The following is a 13800-nucleotide window of genomic DNA, read 5'->3' as shown; positions in this document are numbered from 1 at the left end:
GGGATGATAATCAGTAGAACTGAATTGGGTGGAAGAATTGCGGTGCCAATTGTTCCTCCCTCATATACAGCACTTTGCATCGTCCAGTGTAATAGGCTGATGCAAATGACTGCTGCCCGAATATTGAGCAATATAGTATCAGCTTTACCTTTTCAAGCAGTAGCTTATAGGCTGAGAATTGGAGAAATGATCAGGGAAGAGCTGGTCTTCAGGCCTGAACTTCCTGAATGATATGCGGGCAGAAACTTAAAAGGGATTGTCCGAGTTCTATAATGCTCCCCTCCCCCCCTCTTGCCTGGTACCCTCACAGGCCGTGACAGGAACAAGCCTCCCTAGCATCGCGGGTGACGCTAGGAAGGCTCGTTCAGTCGCGGCCTGCTATTGACTGCCCCACCTTAGTGCCGGATGTTTTTTAAATTAGAAACTGCGAGTAAAGCAGGGAATTTTGAAAATACATGCCAATTATTAACTGGCATATATTGAGGATTTAGATAACTTGGGACTCAGTTAATGACATGGGACAACCCTTTTAAATCCCATATTTCATTATTTCAGCACAGTTCATAAAATATATACTCGTACAATTAAATCACTTCAAGGGTTTTTTATTACAAACATTTGTCTCTCCAGGATAACTGATAAGTGTACGATAGGTGAGGGTCAGACTGCTGGGAACCTGACCAATCACTAAAATGGAGGTCCTGAGGCCCCTTTTCTAGAGGCATTTGAATAGAACGGTCACATGTCTCACTCCATTCAATGTCTAAGGGACTGATGGAGACAGTCAAGTAAAGCGCTTGGGTATCTCCACAATAAAAATTGACAGTGCATGTAATTCATACCGAGACTTGATAAATATATGAGTTGCCTAAGCCAATAAAAGTATAGATCAATGTTTAAGTAATTTTTGGATTGTGATTTAGCTCAAAAGTTGAGCAAGTGCAGAGTCAAGGTCTGGATATAGAAAGGAAAATCCACTTTGCAGGGTCCTTTTTGGGACTACTCGCTGACCCTCCAGAAGCATTGGAGCTCTGTCACTCCCAAACAGTAACTGAACAGCAAAGCCTGGAGTGAAAAGGAAGGCAGGACGTCCCAGTGCCTTGCTCAGGGCCCCTGTGAAGTCAGCATTGGTGTCTGTAACTGAAGAGGGTTATACTGCATTCAATATACCACCAGCTTTTCCTTCCTGCTCAATAGTGTGACATAAGAGTCTGCAGAGATCTTCAATGTGAATCCAAGGAAATGGCTGCTTTCCAGAACCAAGTACACCACCAAGACACAACCGGAAGGGCCACAGCATTGTAGGGAGAGCACCACCATTTCGACCCAAAACTACACCTAACAGACAGAGGAAAGGGTTAATTAAGTTACACATTATTGTAAAGCAAGACCCCTTTCACACGGGCAAGAATTCAGTGCGGGTGCAATGCGTGAGGTGAATGCATTGCACTCGCACTGAATCCAGACCCATTCACTTCTATGGGGCTGTGCAGATGAGCGGTGATTTTCGCGCATCACTTTAGCGTTGCGTGAAATATCGCAGCATTCTCTATATTCTGCGTTTTTCACGCAACGCAGGCCCCATAGAAATGAATGTGTCTGCATGAAAATCGCAAGCATCCGCAAGCAAGTGCTGATGCAGTGCGATTTTCACGCATTGTTTCTAGGAGATGATGCAAGTAAATTGATAAAAGTCAATGTACTGTATAATTTTCCCTTATAACATGGTTATAAAGGAAAATAATAGCATTCTTAATACAGACTGCTTAGTAAAATAGGGATGGAGGGGTTAAAAAATAAAAAATATACTCACCTCATCCTGTTTGTGCAGCCGGCATCATCTTCTTTCAGGACCTGCCACGTGATGAGCGTGATTACGTCAAAGGTCCTTTGGCAGGTCCTGAAAGAAGAAAAAAGAAGATGCCAACTGCGCGAACAACAGGATGAGGAGAGTTAATTTATTTTATTTTTTGACCCCTCCAGCGCTGTTTTACTATGCAGTCTGTATTAAGAATGCTATTATTTTCCATTATAACCATGTTATAAGGGGAAATAATACAATCTACAGAACACCGATCCCGAACTTCAGTGAAGAAGTCCGGGTTCGGGTCTGGGTACCACAGTCAGTTTTTTTTATCACGCGCGTGCAAAACGCATTGCACCCGCGCGATAAAAACTGAACATCGGAACGCAATCGCAGTCAAAACTGACTGCAATTGCGTACCTACTTGGACGATTTTCCCTAATCGCGGACCTAATCCGGACATGCTCGTCTGCAAGGGGCCTAAGGGTGCATTCACATCATCATTTAGCTTTCCGTTCTTCTGATCCTTCAGAAGAGAGAGAGGAAAAATAAAGAAAAAAACAGGATCCTATGCATAACTGATGCAACAGGATCCGTTTTTTTGCTTCTCTCTCTCTTCTGACGGAGATGTGAATGCACCCTAAGAATTTCACAAGCAGAAAGTCCAATACATCAACCTCAATGTGCCTGGTACTGCTCAAATGAATGTGGACAAACTAAAAATCCATAACATCTGAACTAAATTCCAAAACTCACTCTGCTATGCCTGCCATAAACTGCCTCCTTTAAAAAAAAAAAAAGTCTCAATGTCTATAAAAATCCTGCACGGACGTTGTGTAAGCCCATAATAAACTAACGGAGCTCCAAACCATAACCGGATATCAATTTAGAAGAAGTTCTGCTTACCTGTTCGTACTTTTACCAGCTGGGTGACTGGATTGCCCTCAGTACCAGGCAGCTCTGCTGCACTCTCCCAGTCTCTCACAAGGCGAGACAAAAAGTCTGCATTGCCACCAGGACTGTCTTCAGTATACTGCTGGGTCTGACTGGGTGGATAATATCCTTGGAGGGCAAAGGGGCAGATATGAGAATAGGATAGCTCTCAGGTGGAAAAATGTTCATAGTGGTAAAATACCTCATTTCAGCTTACCCACTCCGGTGGCTACCACCCAAGTGTGTGGAGGGCTCGGAGACTGGCTAATAGCTTGAGTAACCGTGCGCGTAGTCTCAATCCTGCTGTCAACGACTTCCTGTTTGAACTGCTCGGTCCATCTAGCACACAAGACAAGAATTTTATTTCTCAAACACTAGCCGGTGCTATATAGAAAATGCCTATGTCTTGTTCACAATTACATGGCTGCATAACCGAACTACGCATATGGACAGCACTGTGTGCTGTCCGCATCTTTTGCGGCCCCATTAAAATAAATGGGTCCCCGCCTGTTCCGCAAAGGAACGGATGCGAACCCAGAATTACGGTTGCGTGAATGTACCCTTAGGGCTCATTCAGACGACCATATGAATGGGTCCGCATCCGTTTCGCTATTTTGTAGAAAGGGTGTGGACCTATTAATTTCAATAGGGCCGCAATAGATGCAGACAGCGGATCTCAATACCGGAATTAGCAACACAAGTGTGAAAGTAGCCTTACTCGACCCATCACCACCACCACTATGACCATGTCAGATGCAAAACATGTCTGCAATAAGGCAGTCTGAATTCCTACTTCAGTTCAGAAGTTCCGTCCTCCCATCCTTTCTGAATTGCCATCAAAAGAAATGGAGCCCAGCTCAGAGAACAAGGAACATATTCCAAAAACTTTAGTCTGGGTGTGATTCTTCTTCTCCACTGAGCTAGTCAACAAAGGTTTTTTTGGCAGCTAAAAATGGACAAACTTCCCAAAAACAAGTGTCCTTTCAACCGTATTGTTCCTAATAAGAACAAAACTACCGTAAGTGATTAACCTAACAAAACGGTATTTCATAAAATTCTCATCTTTTACATAGCAGCTGTTATATTTGATGGTGCGTAGACTGGAAATGGAGCAAAAGAGTGTTAGAGCAGGCCAAAGCCCACAGATCACTAGGGGCCAACATTTATCCTCTAGCTCAGCGGTCCCCAACCGCCGGGCCGCGGCCCAGGACCGGGCCGTGGAGGATTGTTAGCCGGGCCGCGGCGATCAGGGCAGTCTTTAACTCTGTACTAATGAAGCGCTTCCATTATGGAAGCGCTTCATTAGTACAGAAGGACCAGGGAGCGGTGAAGGATCTGTACTCACCACTTCCTGGTCCTCGGCTCGGCTATCGGCTGTGCATGTCTGCGCACAGCGTGAGGTTGCTCTGTGACGTCACACTGTGCGCCGCTATACACAGCCAGCCGACAGCAGAATGAAGAGGATCGCGATGGTGACCAGGAGCAGGAGAGATAAGTGTTTTTTTTATTTTATTTTATTTGCACTGATGGCTGACCTGGGGGACATGGGGCTGACATGGGGGGCTTATGGGCTGGCTGACATGGGGGGCTTATGGGCTGGCTGACATGGGGGGCTTATGGGCTGGCTGACATGGGGGGCTTATGGGCTGGCTGACATGGGGGGCTTATGGGCTGGCTGACATGGGGGGCTTATGGGCTGGCTGACATGGGGGGCTTATGGGCTGGCTGACATGGGGGGCTTATGGCTGACATGAAGGGCTAATGGGGGCTTATGGCTGACATGAAGGGCTAATGGGGGGCTTATGGCTGACATGAAGGGCTAATGGGGGCTTATGGCTGACATGAAGGGCTAATGGGGGCTTATGGATGACATGAAGGGCTAATGGGGGCTTATGGATGACATGAAGGGCTAATGGGGGGGGGCTTATGGCTGACATGAAGGGCTAATGGGGGGGCTTATGGCTGACATGAAGGGCTAATGGGGGCTTATGGCTGACATGAGGGGCTAATGGGGGCTTATGGCTGACATGAGGGGCTAATGGGGGGGCTTATGGCTGACATGAAGGGCTAATGGGGGGCTTATGGCTGACATGAGGGGCTAATAGGGGCTTATGGCTGACATGAGGGGCTAATGGGGGGTTATGGCTGACATGAGGGGCTAATGGCTGACATGAGGGGCTAATGGGGGGCTTATGGCTGACATGAGGGTCTAATGGCTGACATGAGGGGCTAATGGGGGGCTTATGGCTGACATGAAGGGCTAATGGGGGCTTATGGCTGACATGAAGGGCTAATGGGGGCTTATGGCTGACATGAGGGGCTAATGGGGGGCTTATGGCTGACATGAGGGGCTAATGGGGGGCTTATGGCTGACATGGGGGGGCTTATGGCTGACATGGGGGGCTAATGGGGGGCTTATGGCTGACATGGGGGGCTTATGGCTGACATGAGGGGCTAATGGGGGGCTTATGGCTGACATTGGGGGGGGTTATGGCTGACATTGGGGGGGGGGGGGTGTATGGCTGACATTGGGGGCTGATAGATGGCTAAAGGTTTGGTTGTTGATCTGAGCCATTGGGGGTCTAATCTGAGGTCTGATTAACATTGGGGGTCTGATTGCTGGTCTGACCTAAGGTGTAATGAAAAATATTTTTTTCTTATTGTTCTCCTCTAAAACCTAGGTGCATCTTATAGGGCGAAAAATACGGTACAGTGCAGCAGAGACCAGTGCAGCAGAGACCAGTGCAGCAGAGACCATAGTCAGTTTATATAGTGTTATATATTTTAATATGCACCTTTGTGTTTTGTTATGCGCGTGAATCAGTCAGCCCCGCCCATCCCCTAAGCCCTGCCCCAGAACTCAGCCCCCTCCCTGGGAAAATTGTCTTGCATGAAACCGGTCCTTGGTGCAAAAAAGGTTGGGGATCACTGCTCTAGCTGTATTGTGCATCTATGAAAATGTCTGACTGTAATGAGACCAAGGAGAAATATTTCTCCAGAACCCACTTCTGTAAACCTTCATGGCTTAGGGCATCGCTTGGACTCTACTGTAGCCATATGGCAATAAAGCTAGAATACTGGAGCCTATAGGGTCCATCATAAAGAAAACAAGAATACTTTATAAAGGGAAGTTCTGACGTTTTTCAGGTAAATGTACAATTGGGTAAAAAAGAGGAAGACCTGAAACATCCAGCAGTATGTAATATTCCAGATAAGCTCGCAGCAAGATACGAAGAAGGTAAGTTTACATGTCACCACAGGCTGCAGCTTCTGCTCCACATAGGACATGTCATCCATTATACTGCATTGTCATGTCAATGATCAGATATCTTAGGAATAATGACCAGTAGTTTCCACTAGGAGAATGAGGATGTGAAAACATGAAGTGCTCATATATTGCTTCCCATTTTGTTTTTTTGTGATCTTGGTTACTGGGGGAAAATATATCATCATAGAAGAGGTGGTAAAAAATAAAAATAAAATAAAAAGTTTCAAAAGTGATTAACAAGACACCAACTTTTCAGCTTGGAAAGCACATATAAGATTCAGAGAGTTTTTCCTATCTTCTAAAGGAGTAACCTGTTCATAAGTTTATGACTAGAGGGGGTCCAACCTCTGAAAGCCCCAGCGATCCTGAGAACAAAGTGGATGTAGTGCTGTTGTAGTGCTGCATCCCCTTTGCACTTTTTTACTTTTACCTCTACAGTGGTGCCCAAGTTATCCTCTATGAATGGTAGTGCGGCTCCAAGTGAATGTGATTGGCTGCAGATTCCTGCACAACAAAGTAGCTAGGAGCACCACTGAGCATCGAAAACTAAGAAGTGGACACAGCGCTAAACCAGTGCTATGTCCCCTCCATTCACAGGATCGGTGGGATCCTAGAGGTTTGCACTGATCATAGTTTGGAGGCATATGGTAGGGATAGGCTATTACTTTATAATATTACCCTTAAAGAGGTTGTCCCATCTCACACAAGGCTGACTTAGGCTACTTTCACACTAGCGTTCGGGTGTCCGCTCGTGCGCTCCGTTTGAAGGGGCTCACGAGCGGCCTCGAACGCATCCGTCTGGCCCTAATGCATTCTCAGTGGAGGCGGATCCACTGAGAATGCATCCGCCTGCCAGCGTTCAGCCTCCGCTCCGCTCAGTGAGCGGACACCTGAACGCTGCTTGCAGCGTTCGGGTGTCCGCCTGGCCGTGCGGAGGCGAGCGGATCCGTCCAGACTTACAATGTAAGTCAATGGGGACGGATCCGCTTGAAGATGACACCATATGGCTCAATCTTCAGGCGGATCCGTTCCCCATTGACTAACAATGTAAAGTCTGAACGGATCCGCTCAGGCTACTTTCATACTTAGAAAATTTTCTAAGTTTTAATGCAGACGGATCCGTTCTGAACGGATGCGAACGTCTGCATTATCGGAGCGGATCCGTCTGATGAAACATCAGACGGATCCGCTCCGAACGCTAGTGTGAAAGTAGCCTTACCGTTAGGATATGCCACCAATGTCAGACATGTCTCACCTCTGGGACCCACACCTATCTCTAGAACAGGGCCCCCAAAGCAAAGTTGAAAGCCCTGTGCATGCGCAGTATGTTCTCTATTAACTTCTATGGGCGTTCTGAAAAGAGCCAAGCGAGAGTGCTTGGCTATTTCCAGAACTACCCCCGAAGTGAATGGAGAGGGCACTGCACAAGCGCACGGTGGCTGCACTTGCGTGGGTGCACCCTTGTTCACTTTAGAGGCTTTGTTCTAGAGCTAGGTGCGAGTCCGAGAGGTAGGACCCACACCAAAGTGACATTGGTAGCATATGCTAGCCATATGCCACCAATGTGTGGAATGGGCCAACCCCTTTAAAGAAAAAAGAAACAGCAAAAGAGGGTCTTACCCACAACCAACAGAGTGGCTATTACACCAGCTGCAGTCTGACACCAGGGACAAAATATTAGACTGACCCGAATTATGGATACTTAAATGGTACAGGTTTGATTGTGTAACCCACCCCTTTAATCTGCATCAGAATCATATCATATAATATATTTTGTCATATACATGGGATACAATCATTTTATCAACAACAACAAAATATCTTAATCAAGTATCCCTCTGCTTTATGTCTCACCTCTTCAGGGGGTTCAGTACATTCTCTCCTGCCAGGTTCACAACTGCATCACATGGTGGCAAACCCTTTTTGGAGACATCTGTCTATCAGACCAAAAAATAAGAAAAGTTCAAAAATGGAGCATATATAAATTCATGCAACTGCCTTCAGTCTCTGCCGTCCAGTACGAGGAAGAACGTGTTGCTTTACGACTCTGAATGCGTTTTTTTCTGTTTAGTTCTTGTATACAAGTTACACAGCGACAGCAAGTCTCATGGCAAAATGGGTACAGCTAGAAGGCGACATTTTTAGTACAACATGTAATGTATTTCAATGGTGTCGCAATGCGACATCTGATATACTGCGATGTGACAGTTGAAAAAAAAATAAAAATCTGATTTGGATGGGACTCCACTGAATTACATTACATGAAATGTTTCTCAACTTTGTCGCCGTGTAGCCCTAGCCTAAAGCTTAATCATTGTATAATAAAAAGGTATGCAACTTTCTGATGTTATAATACACTGTATACGGGATTACACAGCCTCTGGAGGTAGAAAAGAACTACCGTATTCTTTTCACGGGAAGCATTAAAGAGGACCTTTCACCGATTATTACACTATGAACTAACTATACAGACATGTAGAGCGGCGAGCGGGGATCTCACTGCACTTACTATTATCCCTGGGCGCCGCTCCGTTCTCCCGATATGTCCTCCGGTATCTCCGCTCACTAGGTTATAGTAGCCGGAGATTCCAGTCACTAAGTTATGGTAGGCGGAGTCTGCCCTTGTTCTGCTCTAGCGCTGGCCAATCGCAGCGCAGAGCTCACAGACTGGGAGGTTATTTTCTCTCAGGCTGTGAGCTCTGCAATGCGATTGGCCAGCGCTAGGGCAGACTCCGCCTACCATAACTTAGTGACTGGAATCTCCGCCTACTATAACTTGGTGAGCGGAGATACCGGAGGACATAGCGGGAGAACGGAGCGGCGCCCGGGGATAATAAGTGCAGTGAGATCCCCGGGCGCCGCTCTACATGTCTGTATACTTAGTTCATAGTGTAATAATCGGTGAAAGGTCCTCTTTAAAGTAGAGAGGGGGACAACCTCATGCCAGGTGAACCAGAGGTCCCGAAGCAACTGTGTGTTGCCCAGCAAGTATCATGCGAGGGTTCTGTGCTAATTAATAGGGCTTGTGCATGATACTTGCTGGGCATCAGCGACCCAACCATCCAGCATGCATTTGTGTCCCTCTCCACACCCAATGTTGCCTGGATAATCCCTTTAAAAATTCCCCTTTTTTGATAGTCTTACATTTATTTTGTTTTGTCTAGCTTCATTAACAAATCAGATGTACCCTTCTACCCCCATATGTGCACATAGAACAATGCCACTGATTCAATGATTTTCCTTTGGCTTTGTTCTATAAGAAACATTGGCAGATTGGCAGAGGTCCTATTGTAAAAACCCAGAGAGATCACTCTGAGATATCTGTAATGCTGCCACTTATTTCACTATAGAATCTCCACAGCTCCTGGGACCAAAAAACTGGCATGTTCTCAGACCTATGGCTCTTTTTGACACCAAGGATGGAGCACCATAATAACTCCGGAAACAAATGAAAATCATGACTAGAAGCACTCTCATAAGAGATCTCAGGGTCTGAACTGAAGCAAGGAACACCCCTTTTGTGATGTCATGTCTGCTATTCAAGTCAATGTAACGTGAATAAAGCTCTCTTCTACCATGGATCGGGGGGGGGGGATGAGAAGATGCATTCAAGAAACCAACTTGTGTTCTTGTCTCATTAGTAAAGCAGTACAAAGAAGATGAGAATCGCATGAATTGCGACGACAGGTGACATGACCTGGTAGGTAACGCTCAGTATTAAAGGCAGTGCCTACACTTCCCGTTATGTGCTCACCTCTTCATGATGTTGGGGTGTAACTCCGTCGTGACGAAGAGCGCCAGAACTACACATCTCAGTCAACTCCCCTTTAAACAGTATAACCGATATCTTTTGAAAATAAGGTTGCACTGTAACTTGTATATACCGTGTGATCAGACACAATGGGGGAGACACTGTAAGCTTAGACACAGGGGCTCAGGTTGGATGACAGATGTGGTGGATCATTAGACACCTTTGGACAATTTCAGATGAGCGTGTCCAGTGTGGAAAACAGGCTCCCGTCATGAACACTGCTCCAAACGCCATTACTGAAATATACTGAGGGCAATATATTAGTATAATTCTGTGGAAAGAGGCAGAGACACGCAGCATTATAAATCAATATAAAACCGTGTGTCCTGGGAAAGGAGCAGTGTCCATATCGGGAAATCACTCTCCCACAGGAGCCTGTTTTCCACACTGGACAGTCAGTAACGTGACACTAACTATCAGCTGAGCTTGATTTGCTCTTTTAAGATATGTCTTGTCAAGTGAGGTGGAAAAAGTGGCTAAACACATAATAAGTGTGGCGCAGGGCATGTACACCAGTTTTTGGTACATTTATCTTAGTAGTAGGTTCAGAGGCAGTACTGGGCCTGCCATGTTCTCCATCTACTAGAATGGATCCTGATAAACAAGTCCTTACATTTCCTACGATTTTTAGTTTGCTTCTGGTTTCCATGTTACTTGTTGAGTAAACCACACTTCCAGGTTCCTTACCCATGTGATGCTCTCATGTCCAGGTTGGCGGGATATAATAGTGACTTGATGACCTCTGCTTTTCAATAACTGTGACAATGACTGACCAATAAACCCACTGCCTCCTCCTACAACGATAAAGCGGCACTGTTATTAGCATATCAGTGATTGTAAAATCCTCCAAGGCTAGGTTTACATTAACGTTTTTAATTCCGGTATTCTGTTCCGCCATAGAAACAGGAACTGCCAAATCCGGCATATGCCAGATGCCCAACGAATCCTTTTCCGTATAACGGGGGTCCGATTGGTTTCTGGCATAAATACTGGCATTCTGCCAGACAAAACACTGCTAAATACATGGATTTTGCTCTTACTTTTCAAGGACTGTAATCTCTGTATTTTATGGGTTAGTACTTTTTTAAATATTTCCAGCTTAAAGGGGTTGTACCATCTCAGACTCTGGGGGCATATTGCTATACTTAGAATGGATCCAGCAAAGTCCCGGAGGGTGATATGTCCTAAAAGTCTGAGATGGTACAAACCCTTTCTGGATTCTGGAGGTTTTCATTTTTATTCCCTATTAAAAATTTTCTATTTTTCTAAAGAAATTTATATTTTTTTTAAATATTTTTAAACTTTTTTTTATAGCCCGTATAGGAGGCTACAAAATACAGTACTCATTTGATCACAACGTATACTGTATTTCCCATTTAATGACACTATAAGTTGATTTTGCAGATATCCTATGTTGACCTGTCACCTGCTGGCTAACATAGGAGCTACAGTTCTAATATGCTGGGTCTCTTCAGAGAGACCCAGCATATTAGAACAAATGACCGACATCCCTCAAGCACGACCGTGGCATCTAAATGGCGAAAAACCCAGAAGCACTCACTTCCGGATTAGGACTGGCTCTCCTGTGCAGCAATCGGGGAAGCCGGTCCTTTGTTCTAATGTACCGAGTCTCTCTGAAGAGACACCGTGTATTAGTTCTGCAGCTCTTACGGAGGCCTGCAGGTGGCAGGCCACCATAGGATAACCGCCAATGGAACTTATACTGTAGTTCCATGAACTACATGTGTAAGGCCTCATGCACACAACCGCTGACCTGTTGAGGGCCAGACCTTCTGTTCTGCAAAATGCAGAATGCACATCCGTGTTTTGCAGACCACAAAACACAGCATGGCTGTGAGTATGAGGCCTTAGCTAAATGAAATCTAACTTGTAGCCTCATAGAGGGGTTAAAAAAATAAAATAAAAAAAAAGCAAAAATATATATATATATATATATATATATATATATATATATAATAAAATTAATAATTTTTTTTAAATCAACCTTCTTTACCTAGGATAAAAAATAAATATATAAACAATAAGCATCATGGGCATCACTGTGTCCAAAAACGAGTGTACTATTAAAATATATGGTGTAATAGAAAAAAAAATAAAAAATATTGAAATGCCTGACTTGCCATTTTTTCATTGCGTCACTTACCCCAAGAATATAAAACGTGATCAAAAAGTCACACACACTTCAAAACGGTAACAATAAAAACTGATAAGAGAAATCCAGCGCTGCGCCTCCATAAAACAATTCTTTATTGGTCATTTCTTAAAATTATCCATAGTGCAAATTCACATGCAAGGGGTATTTTTATAAGATTTTTGTTGTGATTATTGCGGTTTTGTTTTATTTATATCCTGGTTCTGGTTTGCACAATGTAAGTTTATGCCATGATGAGGGACGACATGCATTCGTCTGAAACGCACAGCGCGTGAATCTGCACCAAAGGGACCAATAAAGAATCATTTCATCGAGACGCAGTGCTGGATTTCTTTCATCACTATTGGAGCAAAAAATGAGCCCCCATACAGTTTGTAGACATAACTATAAAAAAAAATTATGGGGGTCAGAATATGGTGATGTAATAATAATAAAATAAAAAAAACTATACAAATGTGGTATCTTTGTAATCATACTGATCTAGAGAATGAAGGGCACAGGTCAATTTTGCCAAAGAGGGAACACCGTAGGGACAAAACCCATAAAACTGTGGCGCAACTGCATTCCCCCCCCAATTGCACCCCATTTGGATTTTTTCCCCGCTTCCCACTACATTGAACCCATATTAAATGGTGGAATTAGAATGTACAACTTGTCCCGCAAAAAAAACAAGCCTCATACAGTTATGCGAATGGAAAAATAAAAAAGTTATGGCTCCATGAAGAAAAACAAAAAAACCTCCTGTACTTAAGGGGTTAACCTCTGAAAAACCCTTATGACTAGTAATGTGAACAGGTGTGTGTGTGTGTGTGTGTGTGTGTGTGTGTGTGTGTGTGTGTGTGTGTGTGTGTGTGTGTGTGTGTGTGTGTGTATATATATATATATATATATATATATATATACACCAGTGACCAGTAACTTCTAGTTGTAATAAGGGAGCCCTGTCACCTCACCGATAAGAACCCTCATAGCTGTACACAGAACTGCAGCGCTGCCGTCTACCCAGCACAGGAGAGCAGCTCACACACTGGTTATACAAGGGTAAACGCTAAATACTCCAGTTATACAACAGTTGTGGCTAAATACCATGCGCGGTAAGGACCTTGTGCCGCCACAGGGTCACGTGACACGCTAAAGTCACGTGGGTTTAATGCGACAGGCTAATATCTACGTTAGCGGCTAAACTCCATGCAGGAAACGGACATGCCATGTGCTCTGGTAATAGACATTAGTGATATATAAAAATAATAAGAACTAATCCTATTGATGGTGTTTACAGTAAGTCACATGGTGAGTTTAGGATGTCACGTGACCCCGTGATGTCAAAAAGTCCTTAAGGCGCATGGAGTTTAGGCCACTATCGTTATTTAGAACGGTATGTGATCACTAGAGCTGCTACAGAAAATGCACGTCTCGGTCTCCGCTACAGAGTGGCTGAAAAGGTCGTTACAAATGTCCGACAATACGAAGTTAACCATGGCAAAATGGCCGCCGCTGAGCAAAACTGGAGAGGCATTTTCCGAACTCTTCTCATGTGGCTTTCACTCTACACATAGACGTTGACTGCGGAAAGTTGTGTAACCTCCGTGGCGCTTATAAGCGCCCTCGTGTGTTCACTTGGGTGTAAGCTTTTTTCACTGTGTTTAAATGGTAGTGTGTCTTGAAATATAGGGTAACTATCTCTCTCATAACTTTTTTAGGACAGGTATATAATCTGGGTATTGCTCTTGGATGCCCACTTGTGTTTCCCTTACTTGCAGACACAATGATTTCCCTGGGTCCACAAAAAAAAACCCCACACAAAAACAAAA

At 44.5% G+C, this 13800-nt stretch overlaps 1 protein-coding gene across 1 annotated transcript; it reads right to left on the bottom strand.

Moving 5' to 3' along the window:
• Positions 1-390: 390 nt before the first annotated feature.
• Positions 391-13092, bottom strand: SDR39U1 (short chain dehydrogenase/reductase family 39U member 1). The gene is given in 6 exon segments (XM_040416789.1): positions 391-1338; positions 2711-2866; positions 2955-3076; positions 7860-7942; positions 10504-10610; positions 12943-13092. Coding segments are annotated over 6 exon segments (903 nt in total). The 5' UTR covers positions 12959-13092; the 3' UTR covers positions 391-919.
• Between the last annotated feature and the right edge of the window lie 708 nt (positions 13093-13800).

The sequence above is a fragment of the Bufo bufo genome, chromosome 2, assembly GCF_905171765.1.
Source record: "Bufo bufo chromosome 2, aBufBuf1.1, whole genome shotgun sequence".
NCBI lineage: Eukaryota > Metazoa > Chordata > Amphibia > Anura > Bufonidae > Bufo > Bufo bufo.
Note: the sequence above shows the minus strand (reverse complement) of the source record. Positions and strands in the feature narration are given on the sequence as shown.